This window comes from Argiope bruennichi, chromosome 6 (assembly GCF_947563725.1).
Source record: "Argiope bruennichi chromosome 6, qqArgBrue1.1, whole genome shotgun sequence".
Classification (NCBI taxonomy): Eukaryota; Metazoa; Arthropoda; class Arachnida; order Araneae; family Araneidae; genus Argiope; species Argiope bruennichi.
In genome coordinates, this window is record NC_079156.1 from 77,948,641 (window position 1) to 77,971,927 (window position 23,287).

Here is a 23,287-nt window from a genome sequence, read left to right on the forward strand (position 1 = left end):
GGGGAGGGGTAGAAGTGCACATTAACAATGAACACACAAAGCCGTGGTAGTTCCATTGGTGCACTGTGATGTTTCAAAATGTGAATTCAGTTATAACGATATTTTTAAGAAATTTGGTCGTTTAAAGCTGCTTTAATCTATGCCAAGATATCTTAATCAATGATTCTTAATAAGTTACAGAAAAATATTATGGCTTTGAAAATTTTGCTTCAATTTTATGATTGAAAAAAATCAATCAGATATAACAATCAAGTAACTACTAAATAATGATTTTTAAAAATTCATCATTAATTAATTTTTCATTTGCTTTTTTTTATTTTTTAAGTTTGGGATAATGAAAAATTGTTCAACCAAAAGACATTATTAATAATCAAAACATCATTTGAAATTAAGACATTATTAATAATCAAAACATCATTTGAAATTGCAAAGCAGCTGCCCAACTTGCAATGCCATATTCAGCAAAATCATTAAAGGAAATATGAGAATGGAAATGCATAAATATTACAGCACATGGAACTGCAAACAAAACAAAGATGTGATCCTTCCTTCCTGATTTTTTTTCTTGCCTATTATAACTGGTTTTGATAGGAATTTGTATTAGAAAACCAACAACGATTATTGATGATGGATTAAATACTCCATATAAAATAAACCTATACTGCTAAAAGTTGGAAATATTGCATTATCTGTATACAAGCTGCTCTTAACATAATAAATAAATAAATAAATAAAAATATTAAAAGAAAGCTCAAATTTTATCTAGAATTTCCATAAGTAGAATGAAAGCGCCTTTCTAAATTCATATAGTAAATAAATATGATTATATCATCTAATCATTGCTTTGACACTCTTATACATTATTAAAATATAGCAGCATATTTTTTTTAAAAATAATCCCAGCTCTTCACAATCTAGCAGAAATTACATATTCCAATCACCTTTTTTTTTAGGGGGAGGGGGAGGGGGGGGGGGGACCAAGTTCCTGCATAGTCTAAATAAATGACACTAGAAGACATAAAATTTGGTATGTAAAATCATTTTACTCAATTTAAAATAAAAGATCATCTCCAGGACTTTTGAGAATTTTAAAGGTTCAAAACATTTGTAAATAAAAATTTAAATAGACAGTTTTTATGGAATTTCACATTAACAGCATGCATGGTCTCTTTGAACAGCAATCAGATTGATACGGAATTTAGGAAATGGTAGTAGGCAGTTTCTAGTTCTGAAGTTCTCAAAGAAAATCTTGAGACACAGTAATTCATCCTAGAAAGTCACATAGCCAAAGAAATTTCGAAAATACTGATATAATTGCACTTTATTTTAAATTCACAATCTTAAAAGCACATTCACTAGATTCACACTAGAGCCGATCTCAACAGGAAGATTTTAAATAAAGCTAACAGGATGCATAATTTTCACTAATATAGGTACTCTAAAATAAAGTCTCAGCCCCGAATGGGTTAGCAGAAAAATTGAAAAGAATTCTGTCAAATTCTTCAAGGCAAAAACTTTCAAGTATTAAATTAGTTATGATGATTTCATTTTCCTAAATAAATGTATTATAATTTGGAAAAAAGGAGGGGGCTGGGAATAAATAGAATACTAAATATTTACAAACAAGTTTTATTTAAAAAAACCCACAAACAAGAAGAATATCAGGTCTAACAACAAAATATTTTATCCTATCTCCTCCTTCTGTGCTTTGTTCTTCTCTGTTTTCCAAACTGAGGTTTCTGTAAAAAATAAACAAACAAATAAATAAAAAATAAACAACAAGCATATTTTAAATAATTTACATAATAAAAACATTATTGAGTTCCAACTGAAATTTACCTTTCCTTTGGGCCCTTTTGAAGGGTGCATGGCACTGCTCTCTGCTGTGTTATATTTGGAACCTTTCTTTTTACCACCATAACCATATTTTGAATCTCTAAATTCTCGACTTTTTTTCCTGTAAGGGAAAAAAATCTTTAGAATAAACAATAATTGAGGAGCTTTTATTACTTTTTGAATAAATGAGGCATAATTTAAATTATGAAAACTAAAATGATACAAGAAGAAAATTTATTCCTACTAAATATAGTAATATCACTATAGTTATAAAAATATGAGCACCAACAAATAATTTATTTAAAAAATATCATTTCTATAAAGAAGAACTTTTATTAATGAAGATATACAAATTGTTTTAAATGAAGATTTACTCTTAAGTAATAGTTTAATACATACAATAAATAATGAAAGCTAGAAGTAAATATACCATTATATACAAAATTTTATAAATTCTTGTTAATATTCTATTGCAGTGTGTAGTTATTAATACTTTTGAAGTAGAATCAATAATTCTATTAAACTTTTCAGTCATATAAATCAGATGTCTTGTGAAGGCCTTTAATTCTGATTTTAGCATTCCTAATTTTTTTTTTTTTTTTTTTAATGTTGAACAAATGAATTATATATAAACTGACATATGTAGCCTACATTAATTATGTGCAGGTTATACTAAAAAAGAATTATAATAAAATATTAAATGTTAAGTACAATTTTAAAATAACATTTCAACACATATAGTGCATATGCATAATGTTCTTAAGAAATTAATAATATTTAATTTTCTTCTTACAAATAAATTAGATAAAATATTAAGAAAACATGCATTTTATTTAAATGAATGAATTAAAATAGCATGTCTTTTATTATTTAAAACAAGTTTTTTATTAATTGATATGGAAGCTTCATTAAAATCATTCTTACAATTCAATATTTGCAAGATGAAATTTGAAACAATAACAAAGGATACAGTTACAGGAATTCTTATCAACTATTAATAACTAGATGGTGTAAACATCGTATGCAAGAAAGTAAATATATAATTCAATAAGTACTACACAAAATGCCAAAGTTCACTTAAACAGATGCATTTTTTAATGTATTTATGTACTATATATTTGGTAAAATTATTTTCATATCTATTTCATTATACACAAATTATTTAATCAAGAGCTTAATTTTTAATTAAAATGAGAATGTTAACTGCATAACCTGACATTTTAAATCCCAAATGAATCAAAATCAAATTATCAATAGTTTATATAATACAAAAATTAAATATTACAGGTGTTGATTCAAAGACAAATACAATGATATAAACTATCTATAATATTTTCATTCAATACTCAGGGAATTATTATACATAATCTAATTTCTTATGGGATAATAGTTTTTAATTAATAAAAAAATAATTAATAACACACAATTCATAAAAAAACCCTTTCAAGTATTCATTAACAAAATAAGAAGAAAACTTACAGAATAAGTTGGATTTCTAAAACAACCAAATTATTTTAGAGTCTCACTTTCATTTATAAAAATAACCCACTATTTACAATACACAGCAATTTAACATACTTTTTGAAATTTTCTTTCCCTGGCCCTTTCTTTTCACCTAGAAGCTTATCAGCATCCATTTTGCCTATGAAAAATAAATAAATAATCAAAATTTCAAATGTGTAAGTGATAATTACATTCAAGTTAAATATAAATTTATTTCTAGCACTTTCTGCCAAAAACAAATTTATGTGAGTCATTGAAAAAAATTCTTTCACACTTTAAAAACTCATAAATCAGTAACATCATTATCTTCAAACATTCAAATTTTGGATTGAAGAATATAATTGCTTTAAGGATCAAATCTTTTGTTTCTAATTTAAACAAATTTACTGAAGAAATGACAGTAAAAAGCAATCCTAAATAATGGACCTCATCTTCACCAAGGAAAAAATTATCAGGGATAACTTTAAAATTTAATATAAGTTGCACTAACATAATATTTGTTTGATCAAAAAAAAAAAAAAAATCACCAGCAATTTAATTCAAACAATATAACTTATCTTTCAGAGGTTTTATTTACAATATTTTATGCAAAGTTTTAAAATATTATCTCAAAACCTATGAATTCTCCTCAGCAGTATTTGCTAAGCATTTGATATTTAATATTCTTTTTTTTAAAAAAAAAACTTCATAAAATAAAGCTTCTAAAAACAACAAATAATACTTATGAAATGTAATGAAAATCTTCTTACAATTGAAAAATATTGATTAGAAATTCACCTTTTTTAGTTTTCTTTAAAGCATTTATCATTTGCTTCTTTTCCCGCTTTCTACTTTCAATGATTTCTCTCTGGATCTAATGAAAATATAAGTTTGAAGTTTATGAAAACAAATAAAAGAAAAGGAATTTATAATTGAAAAAAAAAAAAAAAAGCATATCCTTTAAAGAAAAAGAGAAAAAAGGACTTAATCATATAATTGATATGACTTGATCATATAATTAATATAAATTGTCCAACTAAGATATTTACAAGAGCAAGCTAAAAAACTAACAATTACAAATTCCACATGCTTATACTGAATTTTGTCATGAAAAAAAAAAAAAAATTCTGTACTAATAATAAAATATTTTAATTTTTAATGAATCTTTAAAATTTGTTACTACAAGAAACACAATAAGTCTACTAAAAATGTAAAAATATTTAAAACTAAAAATAAATAAATTACAAATCTTTAAAGGTAAAATCAAATAATAAACAATTTTAAAGAGTTTGAAACAACCATATCAATTTTCGGGTACAAAATCAATATTTAACAGATTGATTTATTTGTAATTAAAATTCCTTGATTAACTCTTTAGAAAAAAAAAAGAATAGTGCCCTTTTTTTTACCTTATAGTTTTTTAGAAAATTGCATCAATTTGCATATTATAAATGTTTAATTTATAGGAAAAACATCATTTTTAAAAAACATAAAGCATTCTTTAGTATATTATTTTGTCTTGTAATTTATTTTAATGTTAAATCAAAGCACATTAATTTTTCCTTCTGAAATAAATTATGGAAAAATGTTGTGCACGTTTTTTGCATTATAAATCTGATCAAGGATAGATTTTTATATTAGGCAGCCCAAAGTCTTCAGTATCTTGTAAAGAATAGTAAATATTAATTGTCATCAGGGTGAGAAGAAAGTCAACTAAAGACTATGGGGTTGGTTTATTCATTCATTTTTCAGATCATTTTGAGGACTATGCCAAGTATTTGAAGAATCATGATCAATTTATCAATATACATTTATTTTTTAATTTTCATTTTTCTCTAGAAAATTTAGTAGCTTTATAAGCAATTTTAAATAATATTAAATAATTCCAAGTATAACAGTAAATAAAACTTAAAAAAATCTCATTCAATTTGTGTTTTTTTTTAATTTATTCAAATGATTAAAAGTTCATTATAACAGCAAAATAGAGCTTTTGACTCAGTTCATAAAATACAAAAATAATGAAATAAACATAAATTAGTTATATATAATTTATATTAAATACATGCACACATTTTTTTTTATCCTAAAAAATGTTACAAAAAAAATTAGTCAACATATAATAAATTATTTTTAGTCTATCTTATACTAAAATACATTCAAAATGTATTGCAATTAGGATTGATTGCGTTGCTTATCCCCCTCTTCCCACTTTCTATATGTGGGTCCCTCTATTTCCTATAGGGAGACAGATTATTCTCTATTTTGTAAAATAATCAAAAATATTTTTTGTTCACAAAACTCATTCCTCAAGTTGTGAATCGGATAAAAATATAACTATCTTCAAATTTCAAGGAAACAAAAAGCATCAAAACAGTTTTTAAGAATAATGCTGCTCATGTACAAGGGAAAAATTAATAGGCATTTCTGCATGATTGAAAGTTGAAATCATTTTTTAAATGTATAATGATTAATGCCTTATGGTTTCCTTACTTTTATGCAGATGCGGTTTCGAGTTAATTTACTTTTTATTTGAGATGAATTGCGATTTCCCTCTGTTTTGCAAATTATTTATGTGTAGATGAGATAGTAATATGCCTCTTTAACTTATATTAATTATTTATATGGGAAAAGTAATAATTTCACTTTTAGAGCATAGTTTAGTCTTTGCTTTCAGATATGTCTTATTTACTCATCTTCTAAGGATTATTTCATAGTAGTCTGAGTAGGCATTTTCATAGTTTTATTTCTAAGTAGGTGTACTATTTGAAATTTGATTTTTCGTAATTTTTTATTTATGAAATGATTTGAATATTTATTTTCATTTTCTTATGGTATTCACATTTTAATCATAGTCTAAACCCCAGATTCTAAACCATTTAAGATAAGCATATATTTCCAATTTAAAAAAACTGCTACAAATGATATAAATAATTATATTTTATGTTTAATTGATAAAGATTCATAAAAATTAGACTGTCTAAATTTTTACAAAGTCTCCAGTTCTATTAGCTGTTTCGAGTAAAAATAAAGCAGAATGAGTGTGGTTCAGTGTCCTATAGGATAAAGTATACGACTTGAAGTAACAAATCAAGCACAGATGTACTTTAAAGGATAGAAATATGGGGCTATTTTTAACTTTTTTTTTTCTTTTTTACTAAGTTGAAATTAGAAGTGATTTTGAGGTAATAGCTTTCAACAATATTATTGCACAATAATAACTTTTATAACATTTTAAAGTTTTAAAAAAATTATCTTTAATACGACCAATTTTATTGCTTGACCAATTTTATTATTGAAGAAACAATACATTATTGTTTCTTCTAAATTTTGGAAATTTTTTTTAAATACATTTTTTTTTTTTTTTTTTGCATAATTTTTAGCAAGAGTATCCATTGTTGAGATTAAATTTCTAACCATTTTCATTGTTTCATCAAATATTTAATTCCTTCCTTTGTTTAAAGCTAAAGAATTAAAACCCTGCTAATTATTTGCACAATTTAACTGAGGGAGTACAAAGTGAAACTTGACCAAAGAATTCATGAAATATGCTACAACACATGTGCAGTATATATAATTTATTATAGAACTTAAAGCAACATTCAACTAATTAAAAGTTGAAATTAAAAATTTATTAGAGTTGTCTGATATTATAAGTATAATAACATTCCAAAAAGAGTTTGAAATTTATTGTAAAAAAGCAAATCTATACTATCATATAACACAATTAATTAAAAAATTTGCCGCATTCCAAACCAAAATTAGATAATATGCATTTGTATCAGTAAACTTATTTGGAACAGATTTTCGAAGAAAAAATACCAAAGAGGTTTTACTGTATTTATACTTTCTTAAACTTATAATTTCATAAATATTTTATATATTGATAGCTTATAATAGATACACAAATTTAATATGTGATAAACATATACACAATAGAACATCTTTTAATTTTAAAAAATAGTATAAGTTTCATCACCTTTTTGCCTTGTTTTTTCTGTTCTCGCAGAGCTCTCACTTTCTCAGTCCTTTCAACAACCATTTGTTTGTTTAAGAGTTTTTCTCGTACCTAGAAAGTAGCCATAATACTTTTTATTGTTAATAATTTTAAGAAAAATATCAAGAAATTTTCAAATAAATATCTAACAGATAATATTAACTTAACAAATATCTAAATATCACAATGATAGAGAGAAATAATTACAAACCTAGAATTAATTACAAAAGAAAGATGCAAAATTTTCCTTCAAGAATTTTGAGATCTATAAACATTTTTTTTTTTTTTTCCCTTCAGGAGGGAGGAAGGGGGGAAGAAGAAATAGAAATTGTTCACTTCATTAATTGTATTAATGTTACATGAAATGAAATGGTATTATATGAACAATATGAATTTGGATAGCAGCTGATTTTACCATATAAATCTGCCATATTTTAACTGTTACACATGCCAAATACTTGATTTATAACCAAATATATCTTTTATTTATACATAAAAACAATTTATTAATTTTTTTTAAATTTTTACAGATAAGAATAAAATTACAGCTCTTGAGCATAAATTACAGAATTTAAATAAATTGCTATAACTCAAAAAATTGACATTTAAATTTAAGTATGTAACTTTAAAGTATTTGTGTGATATTATGAAACACAATAATGAACATACACTATACTACACTACACACATACACGCACACACACAGTTACATGAATTAAGTTAAACAAACAAATAATAAACACTTTTTTGAAATAATTGAAATTTTTTTAATAAGAAATATTTTAGTTTAGAGTCATAAAGTTGTATTTTAAAAGATATCAATATTTTCTTTTTTTAAAAAAAAATCTTTATTTTATAATTCATTACCAAATGTATTATGGAGTTTACATTTTTTTTTTTTTTGGAAAAAAAATACTAATAGATGGTCCCTTGTATAACATCAAAGTATAATCAATTGATAAATTCTTAAAAGTTTAAAGTGCACTGTTATCCAGAACACACAAGTGTTTAAATTTTCAAAATTATAGCATATCAGTAAGTGAATGAAAAGCTAATTCTAAATTTTCATCATAACAAACATGAAACAAGTTAACTAAAAAGGCATAGGAACTGACATATTTTAAGGTTTGCAAAATTTTTATAAAATTATATAAAGTATACAAGAATATTGATTTTAGTAGTTGTTACATGCAATTTACCTTTAAGTAAAACAATTACCTTTAACATATGTGCATCTGACTTTGCCATTTCAGCAAAATAATCATCGGGACGCTTAGTTGGAATGCCCATTTTCTTCAATTTTTTAAAAGCTTTGGTTACTCCTTCCAATGCTTGATTGTAACTGAGGGGTGAAGGAAAAAAAAAATTAACAGAGGAAATTCTTCTATCACACTGATTTTTAATTAACATGAACTTTACCAACATGAATATACATTTTTACTAGTTCATAAGAAACATAATTCTCAGTATCTTTATTTATGGGGGGGGGGAAGAAGATTGTGACTGTTTTGTACATTGTAGAATCTAAAATATTTTCTATTAAAGATGGAAGATCTCTGATCTTAGTGATTGCAGTGATAGACAGTTAATTAATAAAAATATGTTCCATGCACATTTCAGCATACACAGCTTTAATTTGCTTATGTTAAGTCTCATAACATTTAAGTTTACTAGTAATACATATGAATGTGTACATGTCTGTGTATTGGTGCTCTACAAACCAGAACATTTGACTTAATGCTAACAAACTTCACAAATACATACTTTGAATTCATCATCAATAATGGGATTGTGTATCTCAAGGCAAGTTTTTGAAAATTTAACTAAAAATTAAGCAAAACTTTGGTTTTTGTTTTGCAATAATTTCAAAAAATATTGCATCATAAAAATGATTTTTATATCATTTTAAGATTTAAAAAAATTATCCTTTAATGATACCAATTCTTTTTGCCAAATAATTTATATTTCTACTTTCTATTAATATTTGAAAATATTTTAAATATATTTTATAGCAATGCAGTTCATTGTTGAAATGAAACTTAAATTGTATTCATTATTGAACCTGCCGTTTAACTTTCACCCCCCCTCCCTTATTGATGATGAATGTATAAAGTTATGGCTTATTCTCCCATAATGAGAAGACTTTTTTTTTTTAAGTTTGCTTTTATGAAATTTGTTACACTACAAATAAGGCTCAACATTATAAGTAAACAAGGTGTTTTTTTTAAGTATGCCTATCTCCCCCTTTTTTTTCAATGATTCTACTGTGTGTAATTGCATTTTAAATAAAAATGTTTAGTTTTATTAGGGAAATTTTTATATTAATTAAAGTTTAAACATTTCCATTTTTCAAATTAGAGTTCATATTTTAGGTGAAATGATAGAAAATAAGGGAAATGTATTGTATTAACCTCTAGCTTACGGCTGGTACAACAGTTGTACTAGATTTTTTTTTTTTTACCTTTCCTTATGGCTTGGTACAACTGCTGTACCAGTAATGAGTTTGAATTTCGTTCCTCCACTTGAACTTTCTAGCTGAACCCTAATTACCTCGTAAAATCGCCTCTCTTTTGTGTCGCACCCCTTAGGGTCATTAGATTTCATCCAGCAGTTGTTATTTGTTGGCGCTAGTAAGTTTTATGAACCCTGCATTGGTGGCATTTTTTTTTAAGTACCATTTCTAAGAGGTATGGAATGCATAATTTCATTTGTGGGAAATACTCGTTGTAAACTTTCGTCTTTTCCCGTTTCCTAATTTAACTTTATAAATTTCTTAATATTTTAACTAAATATAATTTTGTAATTTTATAATAATATATGGTTATAGTTGGGTCCATCTATTTGTCTAAATATTTTAACCAAGAATTTACTTGAAAGAGTTCACTAATCATTTGAACAAGAATATTTTCTGACAGAATGGTATTATGAAGATAATCGACATCCTAGACAAACTGTTATTCTTCGCTCCCATTCGTCACAAATGATGCAGAAAAACTAAATAGAACCTCATTTTTTTTTTCACTGTCATTATATTTTACATTGAAAAGTGACAAAACACTTTGTTTTGTCTTCATGCTTACCCCCCCCCCCATCCTTACTGGAGCCTTAGGCATATATACTTCCCATTCACTAATGTATTAGTATAACACAGTATTAAAACGACCTACATTTTTTTTCAGCTTTAAATTTTAATACTTGAACTGGATATATTCCTACTAAAATTAAATTTTGGTTTTGATTTTTAAATAAGCTGTCAGTTTCACCATTATCTTTCATAATTTATGAAATCGATTGATTTAATAATTTATAATTAATCATTTATTAAAAGTTATAATTCTAATTTTAAAATATTGAAGGAGGTAGTAGCTCTTCTATATCAAAAGAGAAATATTAAAATCTTTATACCTTCATTTCAATCCACTGAGAAGTTACTAGGCACTTAAATTATTTCAGAAATATTTGTATTGAAATAAAATAAAGTAGCTGCATAAAAAAGTCAGGAATTCTAGATTTAATTTCAAGCATTTCTGAAAGTAATCTAAATCAGCTGCTAGTAAAAATACTTGCATTTAATAATGAATGCTGATCATTTAGAATGTAGCTGTATTGTTTTAAGTTTTTTTTTGCTACCTACTTTTCAGTGTAATATTATGCATTGAATTCTAAGTAAACCATATCTAATCTTACTTTTCAAAACTTAATTGTCTTAAATTTGGTGATTACCTAAGTATTAGTAAATTTTTCTGCAGAAAAATAATTTTTTCTTACAATTCAGGTATTTATTGTCTGCAAAATTGAGTATAATTTTAAAAAATAATACACTGCAATAAGTAATTGAAATTCTTTGCAAAAAAAAAAAAAAAAAAAAAAGGCTGTAAATTACAAGAATTAACAATAGAATACGAAAACGTTACTAGTGATTATATTAAAAACTGTTTGAACTATGTTAGGAATAAAAATTATATTCGATTTCTGTGAGCACAATATATTAATACTAAAATATTCAAAGATATTTTAATCTACAAAATAGCAGATGATTGTTATCTGTATTATGCACAAAGAAATGGGAATATTTTTAAAAAGGAAATATAAACAATTAGGATCTTTATTCGTGATATATAAATCGTCACATTTTATCAAAATCTGATTTAACAAAATAAAATTCACAATGATGTGTTCAAGCTTTATAAGAATTAAATTTACAGCTTCAGTAATGCTTGAGAAATTTATTTAATTACAAATATGATTGAAAAATTGACTACATTTTGTTTAATGTGTTAAATAACAATACAGCAGTTATCCTATTTACAATTTATTTAATGTCATAATATTTAATTCACTACTTTGACCTTCAGAATTAGTAAACTAATGTTTCAGAACGAAAAAAAAAACCTACGATAAAAAGTTTGTTCTAGGGTTCAGACATGGTAAAACTGCAAAAAAAAGCAACCTGGTTACAACAGAGAGAGCAGATGACCAATTACCACTATGAGCGACCAAAATCGGAAAGGTTATTTCCAACAATCGCCTTTAAAAGAAGGTGAAAGCATCTTCTAGCTTTTCTTACTGAATGCCCATATTCAAAGTAACTTTTCAGAGTTTGGGTAACCGAAACTTAAAGGTTAATAAACAGAATGATGCAAAATTTCAAAAATAATATGTGTTACATGTCTATCAAACTTAAAGTATAAGAATACTTTGCAGAGGAAGTTATCAAGAGCAAGAGCATAAAATATTTAAATGATAAATTTAAACATTTTATATTAATCTTAATGAAACAGCTGACTGCCAAAGAAGATTATTTGTTAATAAATACATAAAACATTTGAAGTATTGCTACATTTAAGCAAAAGGTGAAAAGTACTAAAAAAAAGTTGACATTAAAACTTTTATGAATTTTGTAAAATCAAAATATGTCAAAAGTTTTCAAAATATGTATTAAATATTTTTAACAGAGCAACATTATTTCTGTAACAAGCAACAGTATGATTCTTTATATAATAATAATAATAGATCATATTTGTTATGATTTATTCTAATTCTGGCCAAATTTTTATTAAGTAAATTGTTTACTATTTACTTGAAATTAATTTTAAAATGCATGAGTCATTGCTTTTTAATATGGAGATAAAACACATAGCAGTTTTTTTTAAACTATCTTTTGTATTTAAAGTTTACTTCACTGCAAAATAATCAAAATTCAATAAGAATTCAAAAAAAAATTTAAGAAAATTGTGAAGATAATTAAAGAAATTCTTACAATAACATTTCCCTTTTGAAGTCATGTTCAGCTTCTGTATCAATTGCTGCTTTTTTATCTGAATCTTCTGATTCTGTAGATGATTTCACTGTTATATCCAGTTTCTCAATCCAGTCCATGTTAAGCTGAATATCTTTTAATTTTTCTTGAAGTCCAACCTACAATATATATACATATTAATGATATTTCAAATCTGTTATTGATAATAAGTTATAAAACCATTACTAAATATCTGGCCTAACAGATTTATTCAAACAATAAGCAATAATGACATCACTTATATTAAAAATGTTATCTTAATATCCAAAGCTTCAAAATATATAAAAAGATAGAGCTTCATAATCAATACAAAATAAAATTGAAAAGATAAAGTTACATAGTATAATTATTAAAAACAATGCCAAATATGATTCCAACATATTTTATAAAAATAATATATGCCATGTAAATGTATTAAATGAAAATAATTTTATTTTCAGTGCCAATAAACAATATTCTTTACAAGAAAATTCTGTATTATAAAGGAATTCCAATTTTTATTTGTTATGGAAATCTATTTGGAGTTCTATAATATTTAAATATAACATCATTAATCAATTATGCATAATCAATATGATGCAAAATTTTGGTATCCATGATACACAAAAATGACGACATCTTTCAAAAGGTTTCACTTCAAAAGGTTATGAAAAAATATGATCAATTATTTTAAAATAGATTAGTATATTTTTAAATAATAATAAGAATATTTTAAGTATGTATAGTCTAAGTAGGTATGTGTAGATTCTAAAAGACACGAGGAAATAAATGAGCATTTCTACTTAAAATTCATGAAAATAGAAGCTTACCACATTGTTAACAGGTATTATTTTTCGTTGCTGTTTGGCTATTGACGGAATGTTAGACACAAAATCATTTTCAACAGATGCATCCGAGAGATCAGACATCTACGAGAAAAAAATAATGAAAAATAGATAAAATAACGAAAAATTAATACTATAAGAGATTTTAATCTATTTGAATTTTTATTTACCAATAAGATACGCATAATTGAAAAAATTAGAAACTACATGTTAATAAAAGAAAATAATGAAGATAAATTTTTTACTCATGCATTGCAATATTATATATAAAATTGTAAGATATGGTACTTGTGTTTTTACACGAAATATTCAAAAAGATCTGCATTATAAGAAATATATTACAGGAAAAAGTTAAGAATTATTATTAAAATTAATATATATATATATTTACTTTTAATACTTGCTCTTAGAATAAACTAAATACTTTTGATGTTGATGCCCGATGTTAGCTTTTCAAATACCCTGATTCAAAATTTTCTCAACGCACTGCCATGTGTTTTCATGGAAGCATAACACAGCGATGTGTGGCCACTAATGAGTAAAAGAAGTTAAAGTAAAAATTATTCTAGTTTAATACATATTTTACTATAAAATATTAATAATTATAAGATAAATATATTAAATCATGTAAAAATAAATGTTTAGAAACTATAAAGAATCAATAAATGGTGAAAAATACTTTTTTATTATTTTGAAATTTGGTAGTCTCTGTTGACAGATATTTTATTTCCTTAGCTGTGACCATATTTATCTTTTGATTGTTTGTGACTCAGTAGTTTTGGTATAAGAAGTGGAGGTAATATTTCTTTGTAATACATAAAAAAATTAAATTTTAAACATGCCTGATTATTTAGGAGATGATATGAGAAAATCAAGAGATGAGAAAGATGAAAAGGAAAAAGACGTTAAAGGTATGGAATATCTGTTTTATGTTTTAATTTAAGTGAACCGGATTGTAACCGAATTTATATGCAATTGAGAAACGTTTGAAGTTTCATTGAAAAATGTTTTACATATGCGTATGTGTTCAAAAGTAATTTGTGAATATAAGCTCACATCACAAAAAGTTATAATTTTTATAAATTTATTTGCTTCCTGTGATGGAATGCAGTATTTTAATGGAATACTGAAATAGGAATTAAACAATTCTTATTTAATAATTCTGAAGCTAAAATGAATGATAATCAAAAACATTAGACATTATATTATTTGACTTGAATAGCATGAATTTACGTAATAATTTAAATATGATAAAATTAACAGTCATTTATTAAGATTTTAAATTGTATGCCAAGATAGGGTGAAATGATTATAAAATTAGCTATTTTTACTTTTGATGAGTTTTAATTATATTAAATATTTACTCTTTTTAACAAGATATTTTACATTATACTATCTGAGAATTCTACAAGTATTTATTTTGCAAGAATATATGATAAATTTATATAAATTGCAAGTTATTGGCTAACGTTATCAACCATTAGTTATGAAAGTAATTATTAGCATGAGATCTTTGGCAATTAATTACTAGCATAATATTAATTTGTAAGTACTGAATGTATTTTAAAGTTAAACTGAATCCATTATTTAAATTTGAATATAATTACATATTTATTACTTTGTTTTGACATAATAAACAATTCAAAAAGCGTAATTGAGAATTTTAAAATTTAATAATATATTTCCCTATAGTATATAACACTTTAGTGGTTCTTTTTACCGATTTGAAAAATTATTCTGTTAATTAACTTTTAACTTTTTTTGTGTGTTTCAGCTTTGGATGAAGGAGATATAGCATTATTGAAATCATATGTAAGTGTACTTAGTTTTTTAAAAGTGAAAGACAAAAGGATTTTTCTTTTCTTTTATAAAAATTTTGGCCTTTTCAAATATAATAATCTATTATTTTATTTCATTAGGGTGTTGGCCAGTACAGCAAGTCTATCAAACAGGTTGAAGATGACATTCAAGGTATATTGAAAAAAGTGAATGAACTTACTGGTAAGTGTCTAAACTTCTGGATTCATGATAATTACGAAAATTTTATTAAGTGTGTGTAGAATGTTTGTTCTGGATGCTATATGTAAATTTAAAAAAAATGAGTGATAATAAAAGATTATATGTTTTTTAAAAATATGTTTATTCTATTACTCAGATTTCTAACTAGCATTATTTTATAAAATTACTATATTTAAATTAATATTAATTGAGCATTGATGATTATAATAAAAATAAAATTTGGCTGATGAGTAAAAAAAAAGTTTAATGCATAATATTTATATAGTTGAGATATGACTGCTATTTTTTTTTTTTTTTTTTTTTTTTTTTTTTAATGATAGGTATAAAAGAATCCGATACTGGTCTTGCACCTCCTGCTCTTTGGGACTTGGCAGCCGATAAGCAAACTCTTCAGAACGAGCAGCCCCTCCAAGTGGCTCGATGCACAAAAATTATCACTACAGATTCAGATGATCCAAAATATATTATTAATGTCAAACAGTTTGCAAAGTTTGTGGTGGATCTGGCTGATTCTGTTGCTCCCACAGATATTGAAGAAGGCATGAGAGTTGGGTGAGATATATTATTCTTAAAATAACAGTAGTTATATATGTTTTATGTTTGAAAGTTCACTGTATAATATAGTATTTATTAGTAGTTATAATTTTATTTTATTGTTTTCAGAATTTTAATTTGTTACTATTGATCAAGTTTTTATTATATCACAGATTTTATCTATGTTTTTCTCTTCTTTGAAGTCGACTATTCAGACTTCTATTGAAGTCGACTATTTCAGATGGGGAGAAATTGTTCAATGTGAAAAGTGTTAGAAATAATTTCATTATTATGCATTAAAAAAAATAATTTAATATTTCTATTCTTATCTCATTGTGTCGCTTTTCTCCATCAAACTATTACTATTGTTTTATCTCTCTACTTTTTGTAATAAAGGAAATAAAATAAACTACATAATAAAATTAAAATTAAACCTTTTAACTTTACTATCGACTGCCAGGATTATATTACAATTGATAATCAGAACTGTTCTGATCAATTTCTGTTCATCTTTGTAATTGCCTGTACTATTAAAATTTTGTATCAAAATTCGTTATTTTTATGAGTTTTAATTTCCGTTTGTTATAATGGGTGAATTCATTCCTTAGAGTTGATCGAAATAAGTATCAAATCCATATACCGTTGCCACCCAAGATTGATCCAACTGTTACAATGATGCAAGTTGAAGAAAAGCCTGATGTCACTTACAGTGATGTGGGAGGATGTAAAGAACAAATTGAAAAATTAAGAGAAGTTGTCGAAACTCCTCTTCTTCATGTAAGTTTGTATCACTGACAAATATGTAGTAATTAACATTAATTTACATGTAGAATTTACATGTTTTGATGCATATAATTTTCTAGCCTGAGAAATTTGTGAATTTGGGTATTGAGCCTCCAAAAGGAGTTTTGCTTTTTGGACCACCAGGAACTGGAAAGACACTTTGTGCCAGAGCTGTTGCTAACAGAACAGATGCCTGCTTTATTCGTGTTATTGGCTCGGAGTTAGTGCAGAAATATGTTGGTGAGGTAAGTGAAGCATTTAAAACATGATAATCGCCATTGCACTCTTTTGAAAAATATATGAAAACTTCATTGACTTTCCATTTTTTAATAAAGTTGTTTAATAGCAATTTTTTTTTAATAACTAAGTTTTTTTTTAGATGTAGCAATACATATTAGATTTTTCATCTCCTTCCTCCTTAAAAAGAAGGGGGAAAAGAACATTGCATTTTCCCCCCTTTTATTTTATTTCTATTTTGCTAATTCCATTGCTATGAAATGAAAGCTTGAAGTTTACACATTTCAAAGTTTTTTGTGTGTTGATAAATGTTTAGTTTAAAGAAAATATAATGGAATATGTTTATATTTCATCATATTTTATTTGCATTAAATATTTTGTTGAGATAATACATAATACATAAGAGTTTAATACATAGAAAAATAATTGCATAAGTGGTTTGGAGAATAATTAATATTAAGTTCATTAACCTTCCTACCTTACCAAAAATGAAATGTAATTTATTTGAATAAGTTAATTTCTACCAGATGTGTTTAGAATGGATTGTTTTCTTCTATATGTTTAAAGTTTCAATTAATTGCTATTTTGTAATATTTTTTCTTCTCTATTTTGTTCCTTTTTGTGTTCACTGCTATTATCTCTATGCAGATATTATAATACTGATATATAACTGTCAGTATTTCATAATATTTAAATTGTTCCAGAAAGTTTTAATTTTATGTGAAAAGCTGTTAAAAAAAAAAAAAAACTTTCTGTATCATTTAGTTCTGTAGCATAGTTTCTAAAGATTCCAAATTACATTTTTGTTTATATTCCAGTTTTTATTTCTACTATGTTCCTCAAAATTGAATATAATATCATTTAAAATTGTTGGACATTTTGAAGTTTAGCTTGTGACCATTTTGTAAGCATCATTTGAAGAGTTAATTATCATTATCAAGTTTTTCATTAAAAAAAATATGTTATACTACTTACTTTATATAATTGCTCCTGTTATAACACTAATATTAACAACCCTTGTTTCTAATAACTTTATTTTAAGTTAATGTTCCACTACCATATTCAGTTTTACTATTATTTATTTTTTAGATAATACAATTTCATATTATATAAAAAATAAATTGATTTAAATCATATATTAAATTGCGAGCTTTTTATTGGGAAGTAAACTTGCATTGGCTGCTTAAACCAGTATCACAATAGCAAATGTTATGAAGTTTGACAGTTTCTTTAAAAAACCATATTATTTATTAAGTTATCAACTTATTATTAAAAGAACATATCTTTTCCTTTTTCCAATTCAAAGCAAACATTGTCATATTCAAAATATTTCATTAAAAATAATCATATTTCAATATTTTAAAATTTTAGGAAAAGATTTTTGACATTTCTAAATGTATACATGTACGTGTTATTGAAAGTCATTGTTATTTTTGGACCTTCTTGACTCTTGATTATTTTTGTAGGGTGCACGTATGGTTCGAGAATTATTTGAAATGGCTCGCAATAAGAAGGCTTGCCTTATATTTTTTGATGAAATTGATGCCATTGGAGGTATGTATTATAATTTTTTTACGTAAATTTGTTAATTTATAATTTTTTTTTTGGCTTTATAATATATAATTATTCAAATCAATTGTTTGAATTATAAATTGCTATGTCTTTTATGTAAACAACACTACAAATAAAACTTTATGTATAGTATAGAATGAAGTGTTAAATTTGTTTTACATTCAATAATTTCCCTATATGACTTCTCATGGATAGTATGCTTGTAATAATGCTGTTTACATTAGCCATTGTCAACCTCATTCACATCTTTTCTTGTGTTTTTGAAAACCACATGTATTTCCCATTTTAGTCATCTAAATCATCTTATTTCTTGTTCTTTCATTTCATTGCTGTATGTCATACATACTATCTTAATGTCTCCTTTTCAAAAGTAAACAAATTGGAAATAGGCAAAAAAAAAAAAAAAAAAGCCTCACATAATGAAATGGACTACTGCATGGATATTACCTAATGTTATGAACCACGAATGTTACCAAGGGAAGTCATATGCATTAATCATCACATGTGCAAACGAAACATCAAGCTATTATCTACATTCATTTTAAAATTTTAATTTCTATTGTAGTTTACAGGGAAATATGAATCACTTATAAGTTGTGCAACTTTTGGAGGAAAATCTTTATATTAATCTAATTTTAAAAAATCGGATAATGCTACAAATAGCGAAAGCTTATTTTTGTAATTTAATAATGAGTGGTAGCTTACTCTGGTTTAAGAAATAAATCATGATTATATCTCATTAAGTTTTAAGCTTTTAAGGAAGGTTTGATATTTACTCTACTAAATAATAAAAGCAAGAGGTAATTAAAATGTTTTAAAAATCTTATATAATATATCCATAGATCTTCAAAGGAAGTTGAATTTTATATCACTTATTTCTATCATAATTTGCATATTTTATACATTTAAGTAGCTGGTTCTGTAAGTCTCGGAATTCATCAAAATTGTTCCCAGCTTGCAATTTAAAAAAAGTTATATATATATAATGAAACAAGAATTGTTTGAAATCTGTAAAGATATTCTGATGGAAATTTAATGTACAAATCTCTGTTTATTCAAAGATCAAATAAACTACTTACAATGCTGAAAGATTAGATTCTTAGTTGATATATAAATTTTTCCAATTTAAGACTGTTTTTAATGAGATACAGCATACATGTTACTGGCAAAACATATAAAGAGAGTTTGAGATATTCATCCATACACTTTATCAACTCAGAAAAGAATTTAGGAAACTAAAGAATTGTTAGATCAGCAGTTAAATGAGCAATTGTGAAAATTACATCTTAGGCAGTTAATATTACAACTTTTAGAAATGAAAAGAGATTGTTAACAAGAATTAATTTTAAAAACAAGAGATAATTGAAATTATTACACATGTGCATGCATGTGTGTAAAATGTGCTGTGCAGAAATAGTCGTGCAGTTATTGAATGATTTTTAGCTTCATAATTTTAAGGAAATAGTTCAATTTTTATCAATTTTTTGTTTAAGTCAGGGCAAGCATAGTCCTGTAAACCAAATAGGAAGGCAGAAAGTAAGAAATACAGAGTGTGATAAAGTATTCTGAACTTATATAGTTTTAGAAAAAAAACTGCCCCTAAAGAATTCTTGTTTCAAGGGGGAAGGAGAATTAAAGTTCACACATCTTAGAAGTTAAAGTTAAAGTGATTACAAAATTATTTTTAGAACATGGATTAATTAGTAATTCTATATTTCATTTTTTTCTTCACTTTTTTCGCTTTAAAGGAATTTTGAACTAATAAGCAAATTCATAAAGAAGCCTCAAAATTTTTATCATTATGCAAAAAACAGGCTTATAATCTGAGAAGCTAATAATAATTACTAAACTAAAATAAATTTTATAAATTATTTTTTATGTTATAGTTAAAAATAAATATTTCTCTTTGCTAGTTATTGAAAAAGGCAGATTAAAAAATTGATTTTTAATTCTTGTTTCTGAATCTATTACCATGGTTGCAGGGGCTCGTTTCGATGATGGTGCTGGAGGTGATAATGAGGTGCAGAGAACCATGTTAGAGCTTATCAACCAGCTAGATGGTTTTGATCCCAGAGGGAATATCAAAGTGCTTATGGCAACCAACAGGCCAGATATATTAGATCCCGCTCTTATGCGTCCTGGACGTTTAGATAGAAAAATTGAATTTGGCTTACCAGATCTTGAGGTAAAGTCATTTGTCCACTTAGCTAACATTTTTCTAAATTAGAATAATTTTTTAATCATCTTTATTAGAATTTCTTATCATAAACATAAAGTAATCAGCAAAGATTAATGTAATTATGTGTTTAATAGTTATTCTTGATTCCCTTAAATTCTACATGTGATTGGTTTATTCTTTTCAATGAATAGCTTGTGAAATGCTGGTAATAAGATTTTAAAAATGTTTTTAACATTAGATGTAATTGTTATTGCATATTAATGTCATTAGTTTGCCTGTTTGTTAACATCGCAATGTGTATTGATATATACTAATGTAAATTCAGAATGCAAAAATTGTATAAAATGTTATTAATAGAAAAATTGTATAAATGAACAAATTATTGCACCTAAAGTCACTGAATTTGATGCATAGTTATTCCTTGCATAATAGGTACTAATTGGGGGGAGGGGATTTCGAAGTTTTAATATATATTTAAACAGAAAATCATTTTAAAGCCATTTTTAAATTCAAAAATAATAGTAGTAGTTTCAGTAAATAATTTTATTTCCTTTATTATTTTTTCCTCTAAAATTAAAATTCTTTTAAAATGTTTAATACTTTTCATTGTTTTTAATAATATTGTTTGTATACATATGCATTGTGTTGGTGTTGAACACTGTTTGGTTATGATGTTATCACTGCTATGTAATCGTTGGGAAAAATTAAAAAATAAAGATAAATAAATAAGTAAAACCAAAACATTATGTCATCATATTTCAAACAAAAGATTTGAATCTCCTTTCATTTTTTCTTGAATAATTAGAAATTTAAATTTTTATTACTATAATTATTGTGTGTTGTGCAAAATATGAAGCATTCTACTTTTTAGATTTCATGGATCTTATTTCCAAGTTTAATTACATTCAAAAGTCAAATGTATTTTACTGAATTTGTCAAGTTATGCAAATACTCTGCACAATGTTATTTCATAGATTTTATCTCTTCCGTATTTAGGGAAGGACACATATTTTCAGAATTCATGCTAGGTCCATGAGTGTTGAGCGAGACATAAGATTTGAACTACTTGCTAGGCTTTGTCCTAATAGCACTGGTAAAGTATTTTCAACTAGAACTTTAAAAAATTCAAATTGTGTTAGTGTATTATTATAACCTTTTTATTGAATTACTGTATTTTTTCTTTAGACGCTAGATTTTTGTTCATTTTAATTTCCTTTTCATAGGTGCTGAAATCCGCAGTGTTTGCACTGAAGCTGGTATGTTTGCTATCCGAGCTCGTCGTAAAATTGCAACTGAAAAAGACTTTTTAGAAGCTATTAACAAAGTTATCAAATCATATGCAAAATTCAGTGCAACTCCTCGTTACATGACTTATAATTAAATTATTTTATGTTTGTACATTTTTTTTTCTTTTAACTGGCTAGAAATAAAGTGTATCTGTTTTTTGATTGTGTGTCTTATTATTGTGTAAGTACTGTTACTATTAAATTAATCGCAAAAGTGAATTTTATAAATGATTGGTGATATTATTGATACCTTGACTGTACAAATTATCAAGATAATCACTGATTGTACGATTTTTGATACCATCACTCATTTTGATATCCTGGATTCAAATTGGCTTTTGTCCTTATTATGTACTAACCAAAAAACATTAAATATTATTTAAAAATAAATTAATTGTTTATTTATTTTTATTACAAATATCAAGATTTTATTCAATGGAAATACTTAATAAAAAACAAGGGCTTCTATTTCATATTTAAGAATGAATTTCATTGTGTTATTTTTAGTTTTGTTTTGACTTAGAGAGATATGCCTTTCTGTTGATTAACAATTTGCATGTATACTTACTTGCCCATGGCAGTGTGTTTATTTAATTATACAAAATGACAAGTATTTGAATAACCCATTTTTTTAAAGGAAAAAGTGCAGTTTATGTTAGATTAAATTAGGTATCGCAACACATTTTTAACCACTTAGAGAGTATGTAATATCAAAATTGTTGAGATAGAGATAATGATCAGTAAGAAAGGAAAATAAATTCAGTTTTGCCCCCCCCCCAGCAATATGTAGCAAATCAATCTTGAAAGCAGATTGTTAAGCCTAATGAATTAAGATTTTTCTTTGATTCAGTCAGACTAAAAGGTACGTCATTGCAAAATTATGATAGCACCAGTATCAGTTCCTCATTTTCTAGAGGTGAATAAAAATACAGAGCAGCTACTTTTTTTTTTAAAGTTATTTTTAGTTGATTGATTTTTTTATTTAATAAAAGCTTTTGAAAGTGAAATTTTGTTCATGATGTTTGGATAATAACTAAGTTATTATCCAAACGGAAAAGGAAGTATCTGTGATAACATTTGTGCATAAGAAAATGAAGCTAGAGTAGTGAGACAACATAAGAATAATCTTTGAACAGCATGCTGATACAATGTTCTGGAAGCAGTGTACTATGGAAATATAAAGCTTTAGGCTGCCAATCTGAAAATATACTTTTTTTTTTTTCATTCATATTTTGATCACTT

At 25.3% G+C, this 23,287-nt stretch overlaps 2 protein-coding genes across 3 annotated transcripts; one reads left to right on the forward strand and one right to left on the reverse strand.

The window, feature by feature from the left end:
• Positions 1-1,613: 1,613 nt before the first annotated feature.
• On the reverse strand, positions 1,614-13,964 carry LOC129972227 (probable rRNA-processing protein EBP2). Of its 2 annotated transcripts, none has more exons than XM_056086273.1 (9): positions 13,827-13,964; positions 13,421-13,519; positions 12,573-12,730; positions 8,531-8,654; positions 7,295-7,384; positions 4,117-4,192; positions 3,415-3,478; positions 1,840-1,957; positions 1,614-1,739 (listed from the first exon to the last, which is right to left on the reverse strand). In XM_056086273.1, exons 2-9 carry the CDS (start codon positions 13,517-13,519, stop codon positions 1,689-1,691), a joined length of 780 nt encoding a protein of 259 aa, XP_055942248.1. In that variant the 5' UTR covers positions 13,827-13,964; the 3' UTR covers positions 1,614-1,688. The 2 variants fall into 2 exon arrangements, with proteins under 2 accessions (XP_055942248.1, XP_055942249.1); XM_056086274.1 differs by having other exon boundaries at positions 13,860-13,957.
• Positions 13,965-14,189: 225 nt separating this feature from the next.
• Positions 14,190-22,207, forward strand: LOC129972506 (26S proteasome regulatory subunit 7). Its single transcript, XM_056086662.1, has 10 exons — positions 14,190-14,346; positions 15,210-15,247; positions 15,355-15,436; positions 15,775-16,006; positions 16,597-16,765; positions 16,852-17,016; positions 18,475-18,562; positions 20,563-20,765; positions 21,756-21,852; positions 21,983-22,207. Exons 1-10 carry the CDS (start codon positions 14,274-14,276, stop codon positions 22,138-22,140), a joined length of 1,305 nt encoding a protein of 434 aa, XP_055942637.1. The 5' UTR covers positions 14,190-14,273; the 3' UTR covers positions 22,141-22,207.
• The last annotated feature ends 1,080 nt before the right edge of the window (positions 22,208-23,287 follow it).